General features: G+C 52.8%; 7 protein-coding genes across 7 annotated transcripts; 3 read left to right on the top strand and 4 right to left on the bottom strand.

Moving 5' to 3' along the window:
- Nucleotides 1–515: 515 nt before the first annotated feature.
- On the top strand, nt 516–1,952 carry LRP88_02329 (transmembrane amino acid transporter protein-domain-containing protein; the record flags this gene model as incomplete). Its single annotated transcript, XM_083238981.1, has 1 exon — nt 516–1,952. One exon carries the CDS (start codon nt 516–518, stop codon nt 1,950–1,952), a length of 1,437 nt encoding a protein of 478 aa, XP_083104111.1.
- Nucleotides 1,953–9,266: 7,314 nt separating this feature from the next.
- Nucleotides 9,267–12,416, top strand: LRP88_02328 (ankyrin repeat-containing domain protein; the record flags this gene model as incomplete). Its single annotated transcript, XM_083238980.1, has 1 exon — nt 9,267–12,416. The coding sequence occupies one exon, from the start codon at nt 9,267–9,269 to the stop codon at nt 12,414–12,416; it is 3,150 nt and encodes a 1,049-aa protein (XP_083104110.1).
- Nucleotides 12,417–12,751: 335 nt separating this feature from the next.
- Nucleotides 12,752–14,314, bottom strand: LRP88_02327 (aldehyde dehydrogenase domain-containing protein; the record flags this gene model as incomplete). The annotated part of the gene is made up of 2 exons (XM_083238979.1): nt 12,752–14,132; nt 14,187–14,314. The coding sequence occupies 2 exons, from the start codon at nt 14,312–14,314 to the stop codon at nt 12,752–12,754; spliced, it is 1,509 nt and encodes a 502-aa protein (XP_083104109.1).
- Nucleotides 14,315–14,748: 434 nt separating this feature from the next.
- On the bottom strand, nt 14,749–15,942 carry LRP88_02326 (uncharacterized protein; the record flags this gene model as incomplete). Its single annotated transcript, XM_083238978.1, has 4 exons — nt 14,749–15,012; nt 15,069–15,610; nt 15,664–15,869; nt 15,926–15,942. 4 exons carry the CDS (start codon nt 15,940–15,942, stop codon nt 14,749–14,751), a joined length of 1,029 nt encoding a protein of 342 aa, XP_083104108.1.
- A 647-nt stretch (nt 15,943–16,589) lies between these two features.
- LRP88_02325 (class I SAM-dependent methyltransferase) lies at nt 16,590–17,464 on the bottom strand (the record flags this gene model as incomplete). The annotated part of the gene is made up of 5 exons (XM_083238977.1): nt 16,590–16,620; nt 16,678–16,849; nt 16,908–17,170; nt 17,227–17,364; nt 17,418–17,464. The coding sequence occupies 5 exons, from the start codon at nt 17,462–17,464 to the stop codon at nt 16,590–16,592; spliced, it is 651 nt and encodes a 216-aa protein (XP_083104107.1).
- A 3,367-nt stretch (nt 17,465–20,831) lies between these two features.
- LRP88_02324 (carbon-nitrogen hydrolase family protein) lies at nt 20,832–21,938 on the bottom strand (the record flags this gene model as incomplete). Its single annotated transcript, XM_083238976.1, has 1 exon — nt 20,832–21,938. The coding sequence occupies one exon, from the start codon at nt 21,936–21,938 to the stop codon at nt 20,832–20,834; it is 1,107 nt and encodes a 368-aa protein (XP_083104106.1).
- Nucleotides 21,939–24,539: 2,601 nt separating this feature from the next.
- Nucleotides 24,540–27,143, top strand: LRP88_02323 (uncharacterized protein; the record flags this gene model as incomplete). The annotated part of the gene is made up of 1 exon (XM_083238975.1): nt 24,540–27,143. One exon carries the CDS (start codon nt 24,540–24,542, stop codon nt 27,141–27,143), a length of 2,604 nt encoding a protein of 867 aa, XP_083104105.1.
- Between the last annotated feature and the right edge of the window lie 113 nt (nt 27,144–27,256).

Genomic DNA, 27,256 nt, shown 5'->3' with positions numbered 1-27,256 from the left:
TCAAATGACTTGATAGCCCAAACTCCGTAATGTCAGTGCCTCCATTGGGTGGCCGACTTCCAAAGAAGGCTGCTTGCTCGCCTGGGGTTCCTGGAGGATTATGGGGTCACTGTGAACTCCTTCCCACAACCCCATTCTCCCACTCGAGTCTCCATCGGACCATCGCGGCCATGTGTGCAGGCATCAAAGCTTCTTACCCGCCCGAAGACCTGCTCCGATCGGAGCTCTTTCGCCTGGGGTATATGACATTCCAGAAAAAAAGGGTATATAAATGGAGACCCCCTACTCCGCTCATAGAATCTGGTCCACCCACTAGCCCATCGGATTTGATTTCTTCTCATATTCTCTCCCTCTCCTCCCGTTCCTACCTTGCCTTGTACATCAGTCCTTTCTTTTCATCTCAAAGGACCACATGTTGAGAGAGTAGGCTTCAACATCTCCTCCCAAGGCCACATCACAGACCTCCTCTTCAGCCCAAGCTGAACAACACCAACACATCCGCGGCAATGGGTCTCATGAAATTTTCCAAAAAGTCGGCCGAACCGGCCGCTGCGGACGATCAGATTCACGAATCGAGCGCCTCAGACAATGACCAGGTCAAGACTGCTGCCGACTTCCAAGAGGTTCCAGCCGGCGCCGTTGAGAAGGGCAACATATTCGAGCAAGGCGGCAAGAACTACAGAACGCTTGGCCGCTGGGACACCATCCTCATCCTCTTCACAAACCAGCTCGGTCTCGGTATTCTATCTCTCCCGTCCACCATCAAGACCCTGGGCGTCATCCCCGGAATCATCGCTATCATCGGCATCGGCTTCCTATCATGGTATACCGCCTTTGAGCTCTTGCAGTTCTATAGCAAGCACCCCAACGTTGTCAGCATTGTCGAGATGACTCGGATCGTCGGAGGTCCTTGGTTCGAGTCTATTGCTGGCGTTGTCATGATGATTCAGGTTGTTTTCATCGTTGCGTCGGCAGTCGTCACTCTATCAGTCGCCCTCAACACGCTCAGCAACCACGGAACTTGCACAGTCGTATTTATTCTGGTTTCTTGCATCGGCTGCTACCTCTTGTCTATTCCTCGAACTATGAAGTTCGTCTCCAAGGCCGGTATCCCCAACGCTGTCAGCGTTGTCGGTGCTTGCATGGTTGTCTTGATTAGCCTGGCAGTCTCAGGTCCCAACAACAAGCCAGATGATTGGTCCAGGGACATTGTTATTGTTGGCCATCCTTCCTTCCGTGATGGTCTCAATGCTTGCCTGCGAGTAGTCTTCTCATATGCCGGTACTTTCACCTTTGTCAGCTATATGGCCGAGATGAAGGATCCTGCTCGCGACTTTGGCTTCTCCTTGGCTGTCCTGGAAATCGGCAGCACCGTCTTCTACGTCATCATGGCAGTTGTCTTATACTGCCTCAGCGCTGAACTCACAACTTCCCCGGTTCTCAGCGCCGCTGCGACTATTCCGGCCAAGGTTGCGTATGGAATCGTCCTGCCAGCCGTCATTGCTACCGCCCTCTCCATCGGTCACACTGGTTGCAAGTATCTCTATGTTGCCGCACTCCGGAAGATGAACGCTCTCAACCAAGTCACCGATAACAGTGTGAAGTCCTGGACCACCTGGATTATCTCTGTCAGTGCGTTTTGGGTCCTCATCTTCACCATCTCAAACGTCATTCCCATCTTCGACTCCATCCTCTCCATCACCTCTGCCACAACTATCCCATGGTTTACATATGGCTTTGCAGCCATCTTCTGGTTCTACAGCAACTGGGATGTCAAGTTCTCCAATTGGAGAAAGATTTCCCTCTCCATTGTCAACGTCCTTATTATCTGCGCTACTCTCTTCCTCAATGCAGGTGGATTGTGGGCAGCCATCACAGAGTTGATGGACCTGTTTGATAAGGGAGACGGAATTGGAGGAGTCTTTTCTTGCGGAAACAATGCGATTTTTTAGATTAATAGCCTTGGAGCATAATTTCAATACTTTTATCCGTTCCATTCATCTGATCATCTGAGTGCAACCTTGAAGCTGTCTATGTGCGTTCACGTATACAATGACCGTGCCTCTGGATCGTTTCTGTGACCATCTTTGTCGTTTCTCCACATATGAGAAACAATGACCAGTTGGTCAGTTTTGATGTATGCTACAAATTGATTCATCTTTGAAAAACCCATCATCACAGTACATCATCTGAACAAACGCGTTTACATGGGCTCGTATGCATGGCACCGGGTCTGAACCCTGTGGCTTTGTTTTGCTTTTTCCTTGGTGTAGCTTAATCCTACTATACGTTCCAAGTTCATACTTGGTTTTTCAATATAGTGTTTCCTACACCGGGTCAAGTACTGAGCAGGCAGGCCCTTCACGTAGATAGACATGACTGGAGGGGTCGGGGGCTGCTTCTACACACAAGACGTTAGCCAGAGAAATGACAGGAGTGGCATTCTTAAGCTTACTCCCGTATTGGATGCATATGCTGAGATCTATCTTTTGTACATGACTTGTAGGCAGGTAGTAAGCTCTCTATTCTCTTCCATGTAAACTTAATAAAGTACTGCCTTCTAACCATTTACATGCCGAAGCAGGCATCAAACCATTTAGTCAGATAAGTCTCCTGCTATACAAACTCTCACTTGCATGATTTTCTAACGCTCTCGATAATCAAGTCTACCCAGTTGTGGTTGTGACCATTATTGATGGATCTGGCACTCCTGGCCAAAAGAGTAACGACCACAGCCGCAAAGAAAGTGGTTGTTAAAGCATAAATTTAAACGCGTTGAAATCAGATCGTAAAACACTATCACGTTTTACTTGCCATTCTTAATGTTTTTCAACCAAATTCTGCTCATATTGTCACCTCGAGCACTCTGTTTCTTTATTATAGTTGAAGCCCGGGCCTTGATGGGTTAACTGAGCCAGAAGATCGAACACTCCGCTGCTCATAGAGCGGGTACAAGGAGGGCAACATAGTAACACTTACCCCATCAGTCGCTGCATTTTCCAGCCAATTATTCCGTCCAAACCAGCACAGCTCTGTGCTTCAGACTGTGGGGTGTTGGTGCTGGTCAAGATAAGTGATAGCTATACGATGCTACCAGTAGCTCGCTCTCAGTCATCAAGCACAACGCATGGGTGTGGGGCGATTTAGCTGGGAAAGAATCCGTTAAATTGCAATTCAAGACGTATCTAGCTGAGGCATCGTATCTCACGGCTTCATCGGTGCTCTTTTACTTGATAAAACTTGCTCAAGTGCCCAGGTAGTGAGGGCAGATCACAAATCAAGGGCCCATAGCAATTACACCCCAGCAAGTGGCCTCATGAATGATGACGAACTGCTAACCAGTACAGGAATAGAGTCACCCGGAGGCCTGGGGAAGTTCAGCTGGCTCAGCTCGTGAAGAAATATCCGCAGCACGTCGGTCCGGCCGTGCGAATCTCTTAGGCGAGCGCCACAAGCGGAAAAAGACCACGGCCTAGATGTGGACTCCGTCAAAGCTGTCACCACCGCGGCGGTTAACCTTGTTGGTCTAGACCTGGGCCTCGTCACATGAATGTGATTAGCGGGGGAATTGCCATCGGCCGTCTTTGATCGGAAGCGTCGGCGAACCACTGGTCTGGCATTTGACGTGAGAGTTTATTGGATGTGACAGTTGGCCTAGTTCCGCGCCGTCTGCTTGGGAATGGGGCCGTGTTTCTGTTAGCATCGAGTCAGCCAGGCACATGTTTGTCTCATTGACAAGTTTAGATCAATGTTCATGTCATCGCATAGGTATGGAGTATCCGATTGTCTGCCTTGGGTGTTATGTTGTAAAATGTCTAAAGCATCGAGCAAGACGCGCAATGGTGGGATTCGGAGCCTCTGGGCTGTGGTTGAGATCATGAAGGCCGAAACAGGGAATCTGGGCAGCACCGGGACAAAGGCGAACTGATAAGCCTCTTTGCATCGAGGTACATCCGGATGGGGGTTGGGTATTATGTTTCTTCGTTATTGTCGCTTTGTGTGATGAATATTCTCCTCCAGAATGACGGAGATCTAGAACTCCTAGGTCTCCTTCAGACTCAGATGAGCAGTTACCCGTGGAAATGACTCTCTACACCGGGTTGGGCATATCATCCCTCTCAAAAGCTCTCCAGAATGGCATCACCAAGTGCCATTTCCAGACTGGCAGTAACGCTCTTGTGTTGACCATGCTTCCTCTCTATTGTAGTTGTCATTCCAGTCTCGGTCGTCTCGTTCGGTTGGTCTCTTTGTCTGGTATTCGCGCGGCGGAGCTATGCATATGCAGTCACTAGACGCGACGGTCTATCGAATCATTGTCTGAGAGTCGCAGGCAAACACTGCATCCGTCATTGGCCTCGGAATTTGAGGGTGAAAACTGTATCTAGTCATCGTGCTGACAGCCCTTTCACCACTCAATCTGTTTCGTGTAAGCGCGGTTCGTAAACACAGCCGTTGGTAGCTTTTGTTGTTGTGACATGTATTCGATTCGAGTCGCTTGCTAAAGATGATTGGAGTATATCGACCATGGCTTGTCAGGACTTTCCAATCCTGGAGCCTGCTCTTCGAACAATCAGTAACAGCCTAGATAGTCAGCCCCCTTAACCCGCCATGCCTTGGTTGACTTGCGGTGAATGAAACGACAGGCTTGCTACTCCAGGTCCTACACCTTCACTTCCTCATCTAGAAGTGATTCGCGTGTCAGTGGACTCATTAGAGCTGCCGAAGTGACCCTGTTGCTTGTTTTGATCGGTCGTTCCCTATCTCATCGAGAGTTACATGCAGATCAGTCAGCATCAGTATATATTGCAGGAGTTCGAAGCGATACAAATCTGTAGATCGAACCGCAGATGGGTACATCGCCGGTCTTATCAATGCGGGTGCGAGTCATGAAGGAGCTCCGTTGAAGTTGGTGAGACACTAGACATGGCGTCGTTTCGAGTCACGGCGGTGGGTGAATTCGCGGAAATCGAGCCGCATTCTATGAATTGCATGGGACAGCGACAAAAGAGCAGTTCCACCTTGGCAACGCAATTGAAACTTGCCAAGGTCTTAATATGATCGAATACGGATTGTTACGACATCACTTGACCACCCCTACAAGTCTACCAGCACAGCCTGATTGCTCATCCATCTTTGCCATGCCTACCCTACACACTCACGGCAAGCCACAGGTAGTGAGCGCTGTGTGAGTCAATGTGCAGTAAACTCGGACCCCCCTGACATGTGCCTGACTCTAATGCCCCTTTCCCGAGTCAAACAACACTCCGCGTTCCGGTCCGCCGGATTCTATGAGAGTCTTGTGGCTTTTTTTTGTTAGAAAAACGCTCAGACCATTCTCAATCTTGGTGTGTTGGGGGACGGGAAGTGATGTTGACAAGTTGGAGCCAAAACTTGTTAGCAACATTTTTAGCGTCTTCAGAGCTGAAGTCCAAGCGTCCAGACGGGGGCAATGGTCAAACGTCTTTTTGGATGATCGATATATCCGAGCCCGGGGGAGGATGGCACTGGCCATGGGGGGCAGAACGGTGTTGTTATTGAAGCTATTTCGAGATGGTGATGAATACCACGTCGTGCAAGGATTCTGGCCTCAACACTTTGACAAAGAGGGTACTGAATGGCTCCTGAATTGTTTCGACCAAGAATGCCCTAGCCTCTCAGTGGACAAAATTCACTCTGCCCAGAGCCCGCCCTGGCACTAAGGCTTGGATAGAGTTTGTTGGTGATGGCACCCTCCCAGGGTCGAACAGAGCTGGGTTTGATTGATATCCCACCTCGATGGGTGAATGAGCCAGCCACAGTCAAGTCAGGGCAAATTGGGGGGAGGTGTGAGAGGGCTGAGAACTGCCTGTAACTGGTTGCTCTCTCCTGGTCCAATGTGGCGTTACGGGCTTTGACATTGCAGATTGCCGTGCCGTCCGGAAGTACGAGGCCGGGCGGCTCGAATCTCGGGTCAGCAGCCATGTTATGCAAGATGTGAGATCCGCACAGATGCAAACTCGACAAAAGGACAGACGGCTCTGTTGCCACGGGGGGCACTGTGCTTTCTTCCTGTGAGAGCCTCTTTTCTTTTTGCTTTTGGTCACGGGGCTGAGGTCCAGATGCTAGAGGCAAACTTTTTTCCGTGTTTGATTGGGCGTGGATTGGTGGAGATGCTTGGCGTGAACCAAGGTTTCTGGGGGCATTCCAAGGATGGGAGGCATCTTGTTCAGCCTCTTTGCTCAGAAGGCATGCAAGTCTCGGCTGCCAACGTGATGATGGATCACTTTCAGACAATCTGTCAGATATCAGTATCAAATGTCAGATATCAAGACATGAACCGTCATCGGCTGGCATCTTAGTGCAACATGTGTTCTCCAACGGACGACTCCCTTACATCAAAACCACCTGGGTGCCATGCAGAGTGGGTGATGCCCAATGTAGGGAGGGAGATGATGGTCGCCTTGCGCGGTAAGAAGGAATGAGAAATTAGAATCGAGATTTTTCTCTTTTTTTGCTTCTTCGTCTTTCCCCAGGACCAGGAATGAAGCAAACACGGCCACCACACGGCTGGGACGCCATCTGGCTTGGTGAGAGCTGCCGTTTCCGATGCGGGCACCAACGGGACTACCGAGAGTGAATACATTGTGTGAATGGATGGATGCAGAAACAAGCTTGGGAACGGTCCCGGTTCCTTGGGAACCTTGGCGGGAATGGAGATGGACGGGTCCATGACAGCTGATTGATCATATGGGGACCCAAAAAGCAATTCCTAGAGGTGGGCTACGTGCCTTGTGGCTACAGACTGCTGTGAAGCCTTGTCAAGGTGCCGCCACTGCCGCCTATTTGAGACTGGTCTCTTTTTGACGCATCGCCGTCACAATCGCAAACATGTTTTTTCTCCCCTTCTTCTTCACTCTCGTGGCTCGTAAACTTGAATGAGCCAACGGGTCTGTGTCGCAAGGGGCACGCCCTCCCTTGACCCCTTTTCCACGCCGCCGATATGTAGTGCAGCGCTAGTGGAGGTGACACTCGGGTTTAGAGCCACACGCGATGCTTAATCCGGAGAAAGTTGTCGAGAGGAGAGGGGGGTCATCCAACCAACAGCCTCGGAGCTTTGGGCTCAGTTCCTGCTGGATTGATGGGGGGGTGGTGGTTTGAACTTGTCTGGGCCTCAGTCGAGAGAACGCCTTGGCCCTTGCATAACCCAGCAGCCTATCTCCACGTGGCAGATGGCCTGGTTCGGTCGTGACGGTGATGGCGACTCGGCGAGACTCTTTTGCTTGGTGGGAGAAATGGGGGCAGAAACTAACTGCCCATTGTCGATTGCCACACCGTAGATTGCAGAGATTGCGACTGTTCTGCTGTGGAGCGGGAAGCGGTGGTTGGACATGAGGAATTGAATGAATGAATGGGCGGGAAAGTAACTGCATGGCTTTGGAGGCTGGTATGCCTTTCAAATTTACCCAAACCCTGAAATTATCGTGCATCATGCAGCAGCGAGCGTATCCCGTAGTTTAGATGCGGTGGCTCAGCCCAGCCCAGCCCAGGTGGCTACATGCCGGGTTTCCAATTAATTGTGTCTATGGGTCTTTGAAGGGGGGGCGGCAAGGATTTCTTCATTGAGATACACGAGAGATGGACAGGCAGAGAAATAAACTGAGGCACGCGGCTGCAAACGCACTGATACAAAAATGATGCCGCACATGAGACATCAGCGCACCGCATCAGCAGGGGGCCCGTGAACTCACCACCATCTGCCCGTATTTAGGGACTCGCGGCAAGCAAGGGGACAGGCACACCCAGTTTTTTTCCTTCTCGTCCTCTTTTGTTCTGGCGCCAGGAACGCCCGTCTGGTAGTTAAAAACCCTCTCTAGCGTCATTCTGTCAAAGAAGAAAAAGTAAAACCTCGAAAATCCCCAGGATCTGGGGGCCGGGCTCTCTGTGAGGGGGAGGAAAAAGAAAGGAAACCAAGTGCATCGAAATGTCTCACCCAGCCGAGGTCAGAGACTGGACAGTGGCTAACCTACAGTGGGTAAGGCCCTCTATCGGCGGGTCCAATAGTTGCCTTTAGCAGGCTTTGATCGTAGAAAACACTGGTGAGGTGGTGCAAAAGCTCCGATGCGTGCTAAAGCGCAGTCCAGATCGCCATGATTAGCTCCCCTCGGGTCTTCCTGGCACTACCGGCAAGGTTCCCGATCTGGACCAGTCCATTCGTCACTCCAAACGACGCCTCTGGAGCCATGTCTCTGTCGTCCAGCCAGCCATGTCTCTTGTCCCGACGTACCGTCTCAGCCGCTGTGAGCGGGAGGAGCTGCGCTGTGCTTGCTGGGCTGGGGGAGCTGTAAGATGGGCTGGGCGGGCCGTCTGTCTGGTCCATTGCGTGTCACAGAGGTTGTCAGGTTATCCTGGGTTTAGCGTCTGCACCGCGGGCTTTGTCAAGGCTTATGCCGATCTGTGTCGTGCCTTTTCTCTCTGCCTGTCTTCTGCACACCCACAGCCAGAGACGGGTAAAGCCTCGCGTTGCCCCCGTGGGCTCTGGCTGGCTGGCTGGTTGCAGCCCGTACATGCCCCCCCTCTCGTCTTGTTTCTCTAGCTCCCTCCTGAAGAGCCAGTCCGAGCGCACTGATGCTGTCCTCTCCTCGTTTATGTAGTATTCGGGCATGATAGGCTTGCCTTGCCGGCCTTGCCTTACCTTGCCTGCCCTGCTTCCTGCAAGTCGATCTTGCTCTAGTCCAGGGTAATTGTCGACATTGTTACTCCGTCTGATATAGATGACGATCACAACGTCCTATCCCATGCAGGGAAGGAGGCCCGTTCATCAGGTGGGCTCCCAAGGTCTCGGCTACGATACACGGACGGCGCCATGCAACTCTCATGACGGATTCAAGGGGCATCCCCGTGTCAAAGCGCCATCTAGCAGGGACCTCCCTACCTTTCACCCAAGCACGATCGAGTCCGCTGAGTGGGCCCCTGGATCTTGGGGCGTTAGTGTGACTGCGCTACTGAAACTGGGCTGCACAGTCCGGCAGATCCGTAGCGCGCCAGACGACACCCTCCTCCTCATGCCTGTCGTCAGAGCGCAGCGCAGATGTTGCGGCTGGTCAGGCACGGAACGGAGAGCCAAGGTCGAGATGGCACGTCTTCTGGGACCTGAGCGGCCGCGGCCACAGCTCCATAGGGCCTGGGCCGACTCTGGCTTTGGCGCCATAAAGCCAGTTGCTCCCGCGTCCTGAATTCCTCTAAAGAGGGAGCCTCGTCCGTACATCTATCCCGTCTCGTCTTCAATGATGAACTCGCAGCATCTCGCATTGGGAAACGCAGAGAGACAAGAGAGAGTAGACAAGGAATACTCTTTCATCGAAGCCCTTGCTCTTGGACCCCGGGAGTCCTTTTCCTTGGTATCCAAAGAAGCGCTCGGTCTCCCCTCATCCCCCAGCACCCCGTCTCTGCCCGGCTCGTTGACTCGTCCGAGGACTCCTCCTCCTCAACAACAACACCGTCACGTCTTCCCGGGCACGCCCCAGCAGCACCAGACTCTCCTTCAGCAGCAGCAGCAGCTCCTCCAACAACAACAGCAGCAGATACAACTGCTACAGCTACAGCAACAACAGCAGCAGCGCATCTACTCAAGCGCCTCGTCGCTCTCACAGCACTCCCAGCCCTACCCTAGCCCGCTGCCTCGATCCCTCACCACCAAGAAGAGCAACGTCATGGCCAACTCAACCAAGGCCCAGACGGCGTGCCTCGAGCTCTGCCACAAGACGACGGCGCTCGGCGACCGCATCTCGGTCCGCATGCTGGAGTATCTGACCATGCTCACCAAGCAGCCTCACGGCCTCGACGTCCTGGCCCACGACTTCCTCGACACGTGCGAAATCCTCTTCTCTATTGAAGCTGGTCTCGGCGAGTGCATCCGCAACCAACAGACCTTCCCCGGCGATGTCATCTCGGAGCTGAGTAAGAAGTTCCGCGTCACCCAGGCCGACTTCCAGCTCCTCGACCAGATGCTTGGCAAGTTCCTCGAGAACGAGCGCAAGGGCGCCATGGGTCGCATGCGACGTGGATGGGGACGAATCTTTGGTGACAATGATATCGAGAAGATGATCATCGCCCTCGGCCGCACGCGTGAGAGCCTTCGCATGAGCGCCTTGATGTTCCAGTGGAGTCTGGGCAACGAGAAGATTGAGAACGAGCTTGGAATCGGCTACACTGGCCTCGCCGCCGCCCTCGATCGCATGGACACTCGCGCTGGTGTCTCCCGGGCCAAGTCTGAAGGCCATGGATCACAGTACAGGCCTTCGTCGGCCTCTCAGCACCGCGGTATTGAAGGCCATAGTGTCATCAGCACCAACCAACCCCCATTGCCTCCTCTGCCCTGGGCCGAGCGCACCTCTTCCATAACCCAGGAGCCTCTCAGCCCTGGCCTTGCCGACCTCCGAGTCTACGGAGGCTCCAACAATATGAATACTGCCAGCTCCATCAGCTCCAACGAGCGATATCACTCTGGAACTACCGCGACCTTTGATCGCATGAGCACTTTTGACGAGTCGCATGAGACTCGCTCCCAGCACACCACACTCTCCGACAGCGAGGCTTCCCTCGAGGAGCTCTCTGGTCTTGACCTCAATGGCGGAACCAAGGTTGTCCGACTCAAGGCTGATCCCTTCAGCATGCCTCGATGGAACCCTAGGAACACTGCTGGTGCTGATGCCGCCAATCTCAAGACCGCTCTCATCTCCGCTGTCCGTGGCAAGAACCACAAACTTATCGAGCAGCTTCTGGATCGCGGCGTCTCGCCCAACACTGGACCTGATCACATGGCTCTCAAGGAAGCCGTCATGAACACCGACGCCGAGGCTGTCCGCCTTCTTCTGCTCTTCGGCGCTGACCCCAACGGCACTGATCGCGATGGTGTCACCCCTCTCTTCGCTGCTGTCGAGAAGTCCTTCCTTGCTGGTGCCGTTCCTCTCCTCAAGTATGGCGCCGACCCCAACTTCACTCGTGGCCCGGACAACGAGACCGCCATGGCCGCCGCTGCCATCGCCAACAAGGTCAACTTTGCCCACCTTCTTCTCATCTATGGTGGCGACCCCAACCAGCTTACGGCTACTGGTGAGACCCTTCTCATCGGCGCCATCAACAAGAAGACGCCCAAGAAGTTCATTGACCTCATCCTCGACTACGGCGCCGACCCCGATGCCAAGAGCAGAGAAGGCAAGACTGCCCTCTTTGAGGCTATCCAGAACTCCAGGGTCGACATCGTCACCAGCCTGCTTGACCACAAGGCCAACCCCAACCTGCCTGGTCCCAAGCACATGCTCTGGCCCGCCACCTACCAGACTGCCTGCTTGCAGGTCCTCCTCTCCCACGGAGCTGACCCCAAGAAGTGCCCTGGTATCATGGAACTCGCTGCCAGTGTCAACAACGTCGAGTCCGTCAAGGTCCTCCTCAACGCGAAGGTGGATCCCAACACAAAGAAGGACAACACATATACACCTCTCTGCACGTCCATTCGTGACAACCGAAGCGACATCTTCACTCTCCTCCTGGCCAACGGCGCTGACCCCAACATTCCCGCCGCCGAGTACCCGGCCTTCAAGTGTATCACACATAACCGCCTTCACTTCCTCCCTGCTCTTGTCGAGGCTGGCGTCAACCTCAACTCTCCCAAGGGCATTGTCGAGACTGCTGTCAGCGTCAACAACATGGAGGCTCTGAACTGGCTCCTCGACCAGGGCATGAGCCCCAACGACAAGAACCCCAAGGGCCACTCCCCTCTCACCACCGCCATCCGAGAGAACAGGATCGAGATGGTCGACCTTCTTTTGACCCGCGGCGCAGACCCCAACGTCCGTGGTCAGGACTGGCCTGTGTGCATGGCCGTTCGCAACCCTCCCGTCCTCAAGCGAGTCCTCTCTGTGCTCGCCGAGCCCCGGGCCTTCAAGGGAGTCATGGAGATGGCCGTCGTCGCCAACCAGCTGGATTCCGTCAAGCTGCTCCTCGCCGCCGGCGTCTCGGTCGAGGACAAGAACGGTGGTGTCTTTTCACCGCTCACCTCTGCAATCCGAGAGGATCGCAAGGAGATTGTCTACTTCCTCATCAACGAGGGTGGCGCAGACATCAACGCCCCCGGCGAGCATCTCCCCGTGGTGAAGGCTCTGCGAAGATACCGCGGCGACGGTGATATCCTCGAGTTCCTCCTGGAGCACGGCGCCGACCCCAACAAGCTGTACCGTGGCTGGAACGGTGTGATGCAGGCCGTCGAGAACGGCGACGAGGACATCCTCCGCCTGCTCGGCGAGAAGGCTGGCTTTGACCTCGATGTCAAGGACGAGCTTGGCCGAAGCGTGACTGAGATTGCCGCCTCAAGAGGCTGGGACGAGGCCGTCGACATCCTGATGGAGTACGCCGCCAAGCCGTCGGAGAAGGCTCACTAGACGATGGACAACGGGTATTGTAAGATGACTAAACTTGTTTCTGGGTAATCACGCACGTTATTGGGTCGAGGTTTTAGGATCTGGAGTCTTTGAGATTGTCTTTTGCGGTCGGTAATGGGACGGTGGTTCAAAGGTCCTGGCTTTTATATCCTCTGTTTAGACAGACAGACATTTTTATTTGTATATTCCCCTGTTCGTATAGTAGTCTAGCTTTTCCGGTTCTCTCTCACCAGAGACAGTTTTCTATGTCTAATCTACTTTAGCAAGTTATAAACTGGTTCAGAATGGTGATTCAATCTTGTCAATTAATTGTTTTGAGCGAGAATGCTTTTACTTTAGAGCTTGGTCCCCATGTTTACATGAACTGCCTTGATCTGTGTGTAGGCTTCGAGACCTGCCTCACCGAGCTCCCTGCCAATACCGCTCTGCTTGACACCCCCGAATGGCACGCGAGGGTCACAGTCTTGGCTGCTGTTGATCCAGACCATGCCGGCCTCGATCTCTGCCGCAACCCGATGAGCCTTCTCCAGGTTTGTAGTAAAGGCAGCGGCTCCCAGTCCGTATGTGGTATCGTTGGCAAGCTCAATAGCTTCCTCCTCGGTCTTGAAGGTGGTGATGACCACGACAGGACCAAAGATCTCCTCGCGATAGACACGCATCGAGGGCTTGACCTCAGTAAAGACTGTCGGGGCGATGAAGAATCCCTTGTCGGAGTCTCCGACCTTGAGAGGGTGACCTCCAGCTGCCACGACAGCGCCCTCCTTCTTTCCAATGTCGATGTACTCGAGAACCCTCTCGTATTGGACCTTGGACACCTGAGGACCCTGGTATGTATCCTTGTCCCATTGGTTGCCGACTCTGCTCACGACATTGAGAGTGTTGATAAACTTCTTAATGAAAGTGTCGTAGATGGTGTCTTGGACCAGGATTCTCGACGTGGCAGTGCAAATCTGTCCTTGGTTAGACATGATGCCAAAGTGCGACCACTTGACCGCCTGCTCCAGGTCCGCATCATCAAAGACGAGCAATGGCGACTTGCCGCCGGTCTCCAATGTGATGTTCTTGAGCGTCTTTGCAGCGACGCCCATGATGCTGGCAGCCGTCGCCGTGGAACCGGTAAAGGCGATCTTGTCCACAAGAGGATGTTGCACCAAGGCAGCTCCCGTGTCTCTGCCAAGCCCATTGACAATGTTGACGACTCCCGGGGGGAACCCGGCCTCCTTGATGAGCTCTCCCAGGACGAGGATGCTCAGAGGTGTTTGTTCGGCGGCCTTGAGGACAACAGTATTACCGCAGGCGAGGGCAGGTCCGAGTTTCCACGTAGCCATGGAGAGAGGATAGTTCCAAGGGATGATCTGCGCGACAACGCCGATGGGTTGACGGATTGTGTAGGCGAACTTTTGAGGGTTTGTGCTGATGGTCTGGCCAAACGTCTTGTCGGCCCAGCCAGCGTAATAGCGGATGACGCCGACGGCCTCGACGAGATCGTTCTCCAACGTCTCGATGTATGTCTTGCCATTGTCCCAAGCGTCAATGGTGGCAAAGAGCTCCTTCTTGGACTCGATCAGCTCAGCCAGACGGTACATCAATTGACCGCGGTCAGAGGCAGGAAGCTTCTTCCATGATTCGTGGCGCAAAGCGGCTCTGGCAGTCTTGACGGCCTTGTCAATGTCTTCAGCATCGGCGGCTTGCACAGTGGCAATGACCTCCTCAGTGCTATAGTACTAATGTCAGTAATCGCATTAACAAATTGATGGTGGTAAAACATACGCAGGGTCAATGGAAGTAATTGTCTTGCCGCTGGACGAAGCGACAAACTCGTTGCCGATAAACAGGCCAGTGGGCTGAGACCACTTGACTCCATTCGGAGCCGTCAATTCAACAGAGGTAGGCGCCATGACGAATAATTACTTCAAAGAGGGCAAGGGTTCAGCGATCTGGGGATAACGAGCTTGGGTCTGGGGCTGGCGAAGCTGGTTTCTTGTACCCTTGAGAGCGGCGACCGGAAACAGTATCCGATTGATGATGGAAGCTTCTCCTCTTCTCGTACCGAGTCAAGTTGGTGATGCTGATGACTACAACTTGTTCCCTTTGTGAAACTAGGTCGCGGAAACCTTCTCTTTTTGAAGCAACCTCCGCCCTAAATGGAGCAATGAGATAAGCCAACAGTGAGACGCCAAAACCCCGCCTCGCTCTCTCTCCACAGAGGGGTAGAATGACGTGGTGAGTTCTCGGGGCGAAGAAGGGCCTCATGACTGAGGGGTTTGTTATCTTTATTCCATACAGAGTAGGTAGAAGGAGATGGTTTCCATTAGGTCGTTATTTTTGCTATCTACAGGCTAGACTGTCGCTTTGCAGCCGCCTCCTCCGCTACCGCTCTCGGGATCTCGGCCTCGATGCCCTCTTCTGTGGGCTTCCATCCTAGCAGCTCGGCGCCGCGACGGGCGTTGCTTCTAGCGTTGCTGCCGAACAGGACAGAGCTGTAGGGCAGCACAGTGTCGGCCTCGGGCTGGTGAAGCTCCTCCACTTCAGTGGTCTCCAGAAGACCCTGGTCCTTTGCCGCTTGGGCGACTCTGTCTGAGATATCGGCCCACGACTGAGGGGAGAATAGTTAGCATCTGCAATGTGCATTGCGGGAAACGCGGTACTCACAATCTCTCCAACACCTGTCAAATAGATGCCATCCTCTCCCCAGATCTTGCTATCATCGTTTCCCTTCACGCCAGCCTCAGCCAAAACGGTAAACAGCCTCGCAACGTCGGCGACGTGAACATTTCCCCATCGGCTCAGACCCCGCCCGACTCTCACTGCACGGCCTCTCTCCAGGGCGACCTTGGCCAGCGCGGGGATCTGGTAGCTGCGCTGCTTGATGGGACCTTGACCCTTTCCGTAGATGATGGGAGGCAGAACGAGAGCTGTCTTGACGGAAGGTGTTTGCTTGGCGACATCGAGAATGTAGTTGTCAACTGCCCGCGACTTGTGGGCTTTGAGAAGGTCCCGGATGGATGCGACACCAGCAAGGTCATCCCAGACGTCATCTGAAGGCTCTCCAGGCTTGAAGGATGGAGACGCCAATTCCTCCACAGCGAGGCCACTGGCGCCAGAAATTTGAACCCAGTAGCTGGGAGTCTGTCGCTTTTGCAAGCCGCGGTGGATGGCCTGCACGCTGCCAATGTGGCTGTTTGACGCGACATCTACACGATCTATTAGAGTCATCATCGCTAGCAATTGGAGTCGTAATACGCACGCACGACAACAGAGGCCTCAGATGCCTCTTTCTCCACCAAGTCACCATCGTTAAGATCGCCAATCACGGTGCGAATCTTGGGATAGTCCTGCGAAATGGTCGTTGCAGACTTGGCATCGCGAACGAGAGCTGTGATGGCGTACTCTGGGTGGCCGCGCACCAGCTCGCGGAGGACCTGACCACCAACGTAGCCGGACGCGCCAGTGCTGAGTAGAGTGTCAGTAATATGCATACGTCAGGAAAAGCATGATAGTAGCCTCACAGGAAGATTGAAGACATTTTGATAGTTGTGATGGGCGGGTTGAGATGGGTGATGGATTGCTACACGGAGGCTAGGTAGGTACTACGGCTCAAGATGGGTTATTTATGTCCTCATGCACCGAATTATTAAGCTGCACATGAGAATTACGACACTGTGGGGAGAATGGCGCTAATTATGCTCCGACTTTTGCTTGCAAATACAGTGCTCGAGACGAAAGAGCAATTGTCCCGCCACTTGCATTGAAAGCCGCGTTTGCTTAAGCGACTGGGCTCTGTGCCCGTCGCGGAGACCTGCCATTTTAGTGTCGATGAGACGATCCCATCACCAACTGACTCAGCAACCACCGAGTTAGGTGTCGCTAGGATCGCGAAAAGGGATACAGTAGCCGACACTTGCCGTGGTCTTTTAGTTGAGAGTCGGGATATCGGGCTGTATTATTAATGCCATATTGAGCCATCTCTATGACTCCCAGAAAGAGTTCAAGGCCGGGGCAGCTGTCGACAAGGGCACAATACTAGCGTTTGAACCTGGCGACTGTGGCCCCAGGGAACGGCAAACAAGTGGACCAAGGTATATTCACAACATAAAAAGACACTGAGACTGTAGAGCTCCAGTCATAACCCGGCCAGTCGCGACCGGTTTGCCCTGCACGATCTTATCCCCATCACTCAGGTTTCGTAGCATATACCGACCAACTGGGACATGATTAGCTCGCTCCTAGATTCCGTGGCTATTCAGATCTGCAGACTCACATGGGCCAGTATGAGTGGATAGTGTGATCTTTGATATCCTTCCGGACCTCGATGAGAAAAACCTCCAATTCTTCACTCGTCCACCCGAGGCCCCCTTGCCCCTCGGGACGTGTAAATACAGCTAAGCTTATCGCCGCCAAGGCATCCATGGTGTTCTGATTAGCCCACATTCCTAATATCCAATAGTCAGCGACCGCTAGAATATCTAGACTTTATCCTCCGAGTCTTACCGATTTGCTTGTATATCTTGGCCTTGGGCCAACGATTCATCGGCCACTTGCGCTGCACCACGTGAACATCGACAAAGCCAGCCGCTTCAAGCTGCTCCTTGTACCTCAGCGCGCTATCAAGCGGAGAGCCCATGGCGGCAAAGGTGCGTAGAAGCAACGTCGCCCACTTGTAGAGCGGCGAGTCCTCGGAGAGTGTACCGTCATCAGATCGAGGGGGGTAGATGATATCCATGATTTCGATCTTGCCGCCTGGATTGAGGAACCTGGGAACAATAATTAGTTAAACAAGAGCAGGGAATGAGAGGACAATTATTTTTACTCAAAGCTCTGGTTGAAGAACTTGGGCCAGTCTCGGATTGACCCCGTGAGGAAGCGCGAAAAGATAAAGTCAAACTTGGTCGAGTAGTCCCAGACGTCTTCAAGATCGTCGACAAAAAATGAGACATTGGGTGGGACGCTGGAATACACGTCAGCATAGTGTTGAGCATGTCGTGGTTGTGTGGTGCCTACGCTGATGGCTGGATGGGACTTAGATCGACGCCAGTAACCTGAGGCATGATCAGTTGTGAGCTCAATCCTGGCCACTGGATCGTTATTCACCTCACACTCGGGATGCTCGTCCGCTAAACGCTTGTTAGAACATTCACATTCGTTCTAGTCAACCATAATGGGACTGTACCAAAGTCAATAGCCCAGATCCCTGTGCCACAACCGGCATCCAACGCCCGACGGAGCGGCTGAGTCAAGGGAGCAGCATGTAGTCTCCCTTCAAATGTGAGGGCAAACAAGTGATGTTGAATATCTGCGTCGGATAAGCTCGTTACGGGTCTTGGTTAGGGCTAAAGCTATGTACCTAGTCGCTCGTTCTCCGTCTGCATCCTGTCAAGTCAGTCACGAAGCTACGGGTGGTCTAGCTGTGTGGGGTAACAAGACCTCGTCGTTTGGGAAGACATAAACTGCATCAGTTCAGTCAGTAAATGTGGCGTCACTTTGGATCTACAAGCGTAAGATTGGGCATCTTTACCACCGTCCTTGTATGCATGATATGTCCGGCCATTCTCCTCGCGATACCTCAAGATGCTAACGTGTGACCCGGGAAGTCCGTGCACCCCCCATCTCCGCACACGTGAATGTCTCAATTGCATCACCACAACATCATATAATATAACTCTCACGGGCGCAATTTTGCTTCAATCAATACCAAATTTTCAATATGACTTCTCAAAGCACTGATAGAGAGGTAACTCTCTCTATGGCCATCGAGGATGCGAAAAGCATCGGAATTCGCGGCTCGGCGCGCAAGCACGGCCTGGGGCCCTCGACATTGAAAGACCGGATGGAAGGAGCCACCGATATTCACACCGCCAAGGAAAAGACTCAAAAGTTGAGTCTTTTGCAAGAGAAGGATATCGTCAAATGGATAAATCAAAGAGAGGCTTTTTATATGCCTGCCAACAAGTCTGAGATACGAGCTTTTGCCTCGGCGATTGCGAAGGAAGGCGGCGATGATAAACCCGTCGGCAAGCATTGGGTTGACCGCTTTTTTACTCGCCACGAGGAGGTCAAAATGAAGCCATCTCGACTTATTGATGCCGCTCGCAAGAAGGCTATCACAGAAGAAGGACTTAGGGAGCATTGGCGCGGCCTTGGCGACCTTTTTAACGACTGTGACATCGAGGAGGATCGTCTATATAATGTCGACGAGACTGGTGTCAAAGAAGGGGAAACCCAAGCCGGGAAAGTGGCCGGAACATCATTGACGACGGCGGCCGAAGCTATGGAGAGCGATTCAACTGCTTGGATCACGATTCTCGAGTGTGGGAGCGCTGATGGTCGCCGCCTGACGCCGTGCGTTGTCTTTACGGGTCATAACCTTCAAGGACAGTGGTTTCCTAAGGAGATTCCGGACTGGAAGTATGACTGTAGCCCTTCCGGCTGGTCAACTGCAGATATCTTCCTCAAGTGGTTCGAACTCGTCTTTCTTCCTGAGACAAAGCCAAAAAAGCTAGACCAGTGGCGTATCTTAGTCCTCGATCAACATAAGACGCATATAACAGGAGACCTTATGAAGACAGCTTGGAAGAATAAGGTCTGGCTTAGCTGGCTCCCGTCACACTCTTCACACCTTACGCAGCCGCTTGACGTTGCGGTTTTTGGACCGTTGAAGGTCTTTTATCATGAGGAGACTCGTGGGTGGGCCGTCTACAGTATCACATCGCCACACCAAAAACAACTCTTCGTATCAGCTTATAAAAGAGCTTCAATAAAAGCTATGACCGAGAAGAATATCCGAGCTGGTTTTCGGGCTTCTGGAATATATCCTCTTGACGTGACGAAGGCTCTTACCGGCGTCAAGAAACTAAAGGTCTTCAAAGCACAAAAGGCGGGGCCCTCAACACCAAAGAACCAGATCGACGATGCCCCCGGGCTGTGGAATACGCCTCATTGCGGCCGCGATATTGAACGACAAGTTGAACAGCTTAATCTGGGCGAAAATGAGTCGACTCGAGGCATAAAGAGGGTCCTTAAAAAGGCACAAGACTGCGCAGATCGTGATAATTATGAAATTATCTATCTGAGGCAAGAAGTCGCTCTCCTGAAGGCGAAAGCAGCGGCTGAGAAGCCTTCAGGAAGAAAACCCGTCCAATTTGACCCCAATAAGGCGTTCCCTCAGATCCATAAAATAATAGATGCTCGTGATGAGGCTGAAAATCAGGTTAAGAAAAGGAAGGCAACTGGCACACGCAAACCGGCGAGAAAAAGGCGCAAAAAGAGCTAGACTATTAATAGTGCTTTCTTTAGTTAATTCGCTATTTAATTAATAATTTGAAGTTATATTGGCCGAGAAATCAATGACTGTCGCTAACCGCTTCTTCCGACCGTGAGGGCATCACGATGTGCGGAGATGGGGGGTGCACGGACTTCCCGGGTCACACGTTAGATCGCAGAGAAGTGGTGTCACTCGCGCCATCCACGCCGAGGGCTGAGTCGCCATCATCAACCGTCACGTTATCGGGCTGCGAGATAGTTCAAGGCAGTCAGAAGGTTTGAAAGGCATTCAATCTGTGGTGTATTCCTACATTGTCATCGGCCTCGAGTGGAGGTGTCTCAGGATTCTGCTCTTCGGCCATGGTCAGGAATCGGGATCGTTCGATGGAACTGTGCCAGTTGTCAAAGCGGGGGAACCCTGGTTTAAGTTCGAGCGAGGCCCGCCGTGGATTAAATAACTCGGCGCTAATACCATAAACAGGGGTCTTGGGGTTAGTGTGACTGCCTAGACTAGACTAGGTAATAGTTCAAGACGGCCTTGATTGCTGTATGCACGCGCCATCAAGGAGAAGAGGTTGACATGAATGCCTTTCAGTTCAAGGCTTTTGATGATATCTTGACAATAAGAAATACATCTTGATGGAAAAAACCTGTGGTTTTACCTCGTGAAGATGGTTGGTTTCCTGGGGCTAGTATTACTAACACTGGAGTTGGTCTTAATTTGCTGGGGATTCATGACCGACGTGGATCTTAAACTGCTATATCAGAATTCCGTAAAAGGATTTTCCTCCTACCCTTAAACGACATAGGCCCCGAAAGTGGTCAAGGACGATTCGAAGTTAGGCATAACTAGTTAGAGGGCGCATCTTTAGATAAATCTCAAACACCCTCGTGGTTTAAAAACCTGTTCCCATCAACATGCCTTTTGGTGTGGAACAATCGAGAAAATGAAATGATCTACTGGCTATATTATGTGCTAATATTCACTCATGCGCATAGGTCAAGGCCAGTTATTACCATGAAAATCTTAAAGACATCGAGAGCCGACTAAAGCCTTTCAATGCTAGTGACGGAAACTGGCAACAAGAAGTGCTCTAACAGAATTAAACGTAATTACCTAGTAATCATTGCATGCAAAAGTGGTACTTGTCTAAACTAAGGTGCATTCTCCCCAGTGTTTTCCTTCAGCTCTTGGAACTGAAGCTTGTTGCCTCTCTCAACGAATGTCACCGGAGACGGGCGAGTTCGATTGACCCTCAAGTCAAAGACATCTAGACGTTGATATCCACCGACAACATCGTGATACTGCTTCCCCTCGATGCAATCCTCAACATCTATATCCACATAGAGAATTCCTTCGTGTTTTTGAAGGTATTCAGTAGGAACATGCTCCTGCGTCTCCGGGTCCACAGTGAAGCCAGGCAGAAGCGCTCCAGTTGGGTCCAGAAACTGAGTTGCACCACGTTGAGATTGTTCCAGCACCTGAGTGAGGTACAGGGAGCCATCCGAAGTAGTCTTTATGGCGTCGTCTCCGAGAACGGCTGAACAGAGAACTCCAAAGCATTTGGCCTCGAAGCAATGAGCGGCAGCACGAGTCCTGTTGGCAGTGACGTTGTCATAGTTTGGCTTCTCTGGTACACTGTTGGTCGGTTCGTCTTGGGAGGGAGGAGGCGGAACGCGGGTGGGCCAGATAGGTGGCCAGGTAGAGATGTGAATCTGTTCGCCTTGGGCCATCAGAGTATACCGGGCCAGAGGGTTTGTGTTTTCGCCACAAATCAGATTCCCGATTTTTCCGTAGGGGGTCTCGGCAACTTGTAATCCGTGGCCGTCTCCGGGTGCCCAGGTTAGCTTCTCGAAGAATGTCGGTACAAGCTTCCTATGGTGGACCAAGACCTCCCCTTCGGTTCCAATAAGGATGTTCGAGTTATACAGAGTTGCGCTGCTCGAGCGGACCTTTTCCGATAGACCGATGCTGACCATAATGCCCAGCTGTTTTGCAGTTGCACGGATAGCTTGAACTTCGTCGCCGTTGGCGTAGACGGATTCGAGGGCCATACGCTTAAATAGGTCATGATTCTCGGTTGGAGGGCGTAACGAGCTCCAGACGGGAAAGGCAGGAATGTATGTCTCGGGAAAGATAACCAAATTGGCCTTGTTCTTTGCAGCTTGCTTGATTAACTTGATGGCCTTTGCCGTTGTCTGTCGTGCCGACAGAAACACCGGAGCGGCGTGACAGGCGGCGATTCGGATAGAAGGGGACATGTTTATTGTTGTGAATGAGTGTTGAACATGTATGAATTGTCCCGGGAAGGCATTCACTATTACAATGGCCATTTATCTTTTGGCCAGAGGCTGTACGGCAAAAGCGGAAATAACGGGAGGAACGAGGAAAAGCGATGCCGCTGGTCGTCTGCAGCCAGACTGGTCAGCCCATGGCAACAGGCTTCTTAATCTCGGCCATTTTTCTGCCTTCCGAAGGTCCAAGACGTGGCTGCAGCTGATCCTAGTCCATGGATGCTCCCCGAGAACTCGACGGCTGTTGATTTCAACTCCGCCAAACAGGTTCATCAGCCCCCTGACCAGTGATGTATGGGACACGCGAGCCGAAGAAGGATGCGACGAGGAAAAGAAAGTAATATGCAAGGCAACATTACTTGACGTGACAAACAACTCTAGATTTGCTTTGTGCCAACACGTTTGACTTCGTGCCCTACTACGGCCAGCAGCGGCATGCCTTGCCGCTTACCGCAAGTGGCCCATGGATTCAGAGAGACCAGGCGGGACTCTTGCCGCGAATCCGCAAAGCCCGCCATCGCTCGGGACAACGGAGGCTATAAGTACTTTGAGCCGCATACAGTTTCTTCTCTTCCAAATTCCAGCTCTTAGAGTCCGACTTCACTATTCTTCACCCCTCCTTGAACCCATTCCCTCAATTGTCCTTGTTTGCCCTGGCTCAGTCATTATCCATCAACATCTGGACTAGGCGCGCAAGATGGCCCCTCAATCGTCCGCTGTCGAGCAGTCGGCGCCACTGGTTGCGCTCGCCAGCTTTGCCAACATGTTTAGCGTGGGGACTGTGTACGCCCTGAGCGTTCTTCAAGCTGAACTGCCCCGACTGTTTCGCACCAGTCACGCTTGGTCCTCAGTCCCCTTCGCATCTGCATGTCTTGGGCTGTCTGTCGGGGTGGCTTCATGCGCCGCCGTCATGAACAAAGTTGGAGCCTGCACAACAGCTGCCGCAGGTACGGGTCTCTGGGGCCTAGCGGTGGTTGGCACGGGCATATCCCTAGCTCGTACAGACCTTATGGGTCTGCTCGCTTGCCTGGCAGTTGGGGGCATTGGTGTTGGGTGGACTTATCTCGCTGTTGTCGTCTTGGTCGGGCAAGCTTTCCCTCCGCACTCCCAGCTCAGAAGTGCTATAGGCCCTCTGGGTTTCTCATCAGGGTCAGCAGCATGCTTCGCATCGGCACTGATCCTAGACGCTGAGTCATTGGACGCAGAGAACCTGGGACGTCTTCTACAACTGGTCGGCGTTGCGTTCTGTGTCGTTGGTGCGACCACACAAGCTGTGCTCCCAAATGACAAGGAAAGGTGCAAACCAGGCAATGCCGAGAGGTGCCAGCCAAAGCCAAATGCGGTAGCTTTCGAAGACTTGCTATTGTTCTTCAATGTTCTTCCTGGGATGGTGGTCTTTTCAACACTATGGCGCGCAGCATCCTACCACGGACAGGAGTTTGCTGGGGATGCCCTTCGACTGCTGCCGTGCTTCATGGTTGCTCTGGCCCTGGGAGGGTTCATGGCTCCAGTCCTTGCCGCACGACCAGGCCCAAGGCTTACCTTCTTGGCTCTCTTCTACATACGAGGCGCCTCTCTCCTTGCCTTCTCAAAGTGGCCGGGGCTTCTGACAGCTGCAGCTGCCTTATCAGTGGTGCTTTTTGGCCATGGCGCAGGTTTTGGTATTCTTCCAGGTCTGATCAAGGCAAAAGAGCCAGAACCGGCGAGATTCCGGGCTAGATATGGCCGAACGCTTGTGGCATGGGGAGCAGGCGGGATTGTAAGCGTCATGATCACCAGATTGTTAGTATCTTCATCTGGCGATGCTAGCTCGGCCAGTTTTGTGACTGGTCTGTTGGCCTTGCCATTTGCAGTATATCTGCAGTCAGCGAATGTCCTCCAGTAGTGCTAGTGACGAGTTATGTCGAAATATTCTTACCAATGCCATCTTGCAAACTTGGCTATTCAGAGTGTCACATTTCTTGATAGACGAATAATACAAGTAGGGCTTATTGCTGAAAAGATGTGTTGTGAATATCTGGTGAGCTAGACTCTATGGATGATATAAGGGAATGTAGTCCTCGATGACCTAATAGTGGTTTCTCTAGTTCACAGCCAAGGGTGTGATCCAGCCGTGATCCTTTTGCCTAGACCAGCCATCCATGTCGCCTCTGACACGGTCGAGAACAGCTCGGCCGTAGACCAAAGCCGGACTAGAACTGGAAGTCACTCAAACCAATAGCTAGCGGCTGTCTTTGTGTATCAAAGCAACTTGAACGAATCTAACTGTATGGCCCACCTACACTTGGCTTCGGTTCTGCGGAGAGGCCCCGCTGAAGGAGCCATGTCCAGAGAGCGGCGACTATCCCGCCGCTCCGCCTGGCAGCCAACTTACCCCTCCACTCTACTGTGCTTTGCCGTGATCGGCACCACGGGCTTGGTACATACGAAGAAGCAGTCTCTGTATTTAATTGATAGATGATGAGCTAGCATCTCTGACCTCCATAAGCCAAGTCTGCACCCAATTTCTCTACCTCAGACTTATCTAGACACACTTGAACCACCCCTTCCCTCCCTACTATCCCGAACATGGCAATTCCCGAACATATCCAGGCTGATGCAGCCAATATGAGGAAATTGCTCGAGTCTCTGACGCTGGAGGAAAAATGTACCCTGTTATCTGGAAAGAACATGTGGGAAACGGCAGCGATTGAACGACTCGGCATCAAAAGCCTCAAGACAAGCGACGGTCCAGCCGGCGTGCGCGGTTCCCGATGGACAGACGGAACACACACAACACATATTCCATGCGGAATCTCTCTCGCAGCCACCTTTGACCCGGACCTGGTTGAAAAGGTCGGCACCATCCTAGGATCCGAGGCCAAGAGCAAGGGCGCCCATGTCCTTCTCGCGCCGACCATGAACATCAGCCGCTCTCCATTTGGTGGTCGTAACTTTGAGGACTTTGGCGAGGATCCGTTCCTCACGGGGAACATGGCTACCGCGTACATCCGCGGTGTTCAGAGCATGGGCACTGGGGCTTGCATGAAACACTACGTCGCCAACGATATGGAGACGCGCAGGTTCAACATGGACGAGAAGATTGATGAGAGGACACTGCGAGAAATCTACCTCAGGCCCTTTCACATGGCGCTCGAGGCTCAACCTCTCACTGCGATGACGGCTTACCCCAAGGTGAACGGCCACCATGTGGACACGAGCCGATATCTTGTCCACGACATTCTCCGCCAGGAGTGGGGATATAAGGGCCTGGTCATGAGTGACTGGGGCGGTCTCAACTCAACGGTCGACAGCATCCGTGCAACGACAGATCTTGAGATGCCGGGTCCTCCACTTCGATATGGCAAGGCATTGATGGAGGCGGTGCAAATGGGCCAGGTGTCGGAGACCGAGCATGTCGACCCTTCTGTCCAGCGGCTGTTACAGCTGCTCCAGAAGTTCAAGCTTCTGGGCCGAGAAGAACAGCTCTCCATCACCAGCGATGCTGAGGCCGAAATCACGGCCAACGAGGCTGAGACAGACACGCCTGAGTTCCGCAGAATCACAAGAGAAGCTGCATCCCAGGGCATTGTTCTCCTCAAAAACGACAACCTGCTCCCTCTTAATCCGCGAGCCATTCGAAAGCTGGCAATCATCGGACCCAACGCAAAGAATCCCACCATCGGCGGAACCGGTAGTGCAATTGTCAACGCGTACTACATCACCACCCCATATGAGTCGATCACGTCTCTCTCTAAAGAGAAAAACCCGGATGTGGAGATAGTGTACGAGAAAGGTATCTTCACGCACTTGCAACCACCTCTGATCGGCCACTGCCTCATGAGGCCAGTTAGTGGCACACCGGGTCTCCAAGTCGACTTTTTCGCAGGACAGAGGCTCGAAGGCGATGTCGTGGCAACTACGTTCTGGCAGGATTCCCTCGTCTATTTCATGAGTGACGGAGACGTTCCTGCTCCTCTGCGCGGTACCATCTTCAGCTACAGGGCCACAGGACTCCTCCGTCCCAGTGTCACGGGAGTCTATGATTTTAGCTTGTCCAACACGGGCAAGGCGAAGCTCTTCATAGACGGGGAGCTCCTGATCGACAATACAGAGTGGACCGATATCAGTGGGAACTTTATGAATTGCGGAAGTGTAGAATGCTTCTCCAGCAAGGTTTTAGAGGCCGGCAAGACGTATGAGCTGAGGGTTGACAATGTCGTCGTTCCTCCTCCCACTAAGCCACATGACAACACACTCTTCCATAAGATCTCTGGGGTGCGGGTTGGCATGCTGTTTAGGCACGACGAGGAAGCCATGTTCAGAAACGCCGTGGGCGCAGCACAGGATGCAGACGCCGTCATTCTGGTAGTTGGTCATAACAACGATACCGAAAGGGAAGGGTCTGATCGGACCTCGCTTTCTCTTCCGCGCCGCACAGATGAGCTTGTCTCGGCTGTATGCGCCGCCAACAGGAACGTGGTCGTGGTGACACAGTCCGCCTGCGCCATAAGCATGCCCTGGGTTGATGAAGCCAGTGCCATTGTGCATGCATGGTACCAGGGGCAAGAGTGTGGAAACGCCATAGCTGATGTTCTTTTCGGGCTCGTCAACCCGTCGGGCAAGCTTCCCTTGACTTTTCCCCGCAAGATTGAGGACCATGGCTCCAACAAGTGGTTCCCCGGCGACGCAGTCGCAGACAAGGCCGAGTATGGAGAGGGCATCCTGGTGGGATATCGCTGGTTTGATCAGCAAGACATTCAGCCGCTGTGGCCTTTTGGCCATGGCCTGTCATACACCACATTTTCCATCACTGACGCAGCCCTCAGGGGTAAAGTGAGCCGAGATGGTTCATCCAGTGCTGTCGTGCAAGTCACCATCACAAACAATGGAAGTCTACTTGGAAGCGAGGTGGTTCAGCTTTACGTGTCTCCTTCTGCACGCATCAGCAGCTTTGGCCTCCCATCCGCGCCTAGGGCCCTCGCCGGGTTCAGAAAGGTCACTGTAGCCCCAGGGGAGAGCAAGAAGACCGACATTGAGTTGGCAGCCACAGCCTTTTGGTGGTTCGATCCCGCTGCGGAGGGCACAGCCCGCAGTGCGTGGAGGCTGGATGAGGGCACGTACAAGTGCTACGTTGGTGCCAGCTCACGCGACTTCTCCAAAGTGTTGGATGTGATTGTGGGATGGGATTAGCAGGCTCAGCGGCCGAGACATTTGACTCGTACTGTCCGTACGATAGATAGCATAGTCTCTATGCTAGACTCGGGGAAGGACCATTTTTGAAGAATAGATGCTCCTTGTGCCTG

This window comes from Fusarium phalaenopsidis (assembly GCF_050370095.1).
Source record: "Fusarium phalaenopsidis strain FUZ10S chromosome Unknown contig_32286, whole genome shotgun sequence".
NCBI lineage: Eukaryota > Fungi > Ascomycota > Sordariomycetes > Hypocreales > Nectriaceae > Fusarium > Fusarium phalaenopsidis.
The sequence above is the reverse complement of the archived record's forward strand: the minus strand, read 5'-3'. Positions and strand labels throughout refer to the sequence as shown.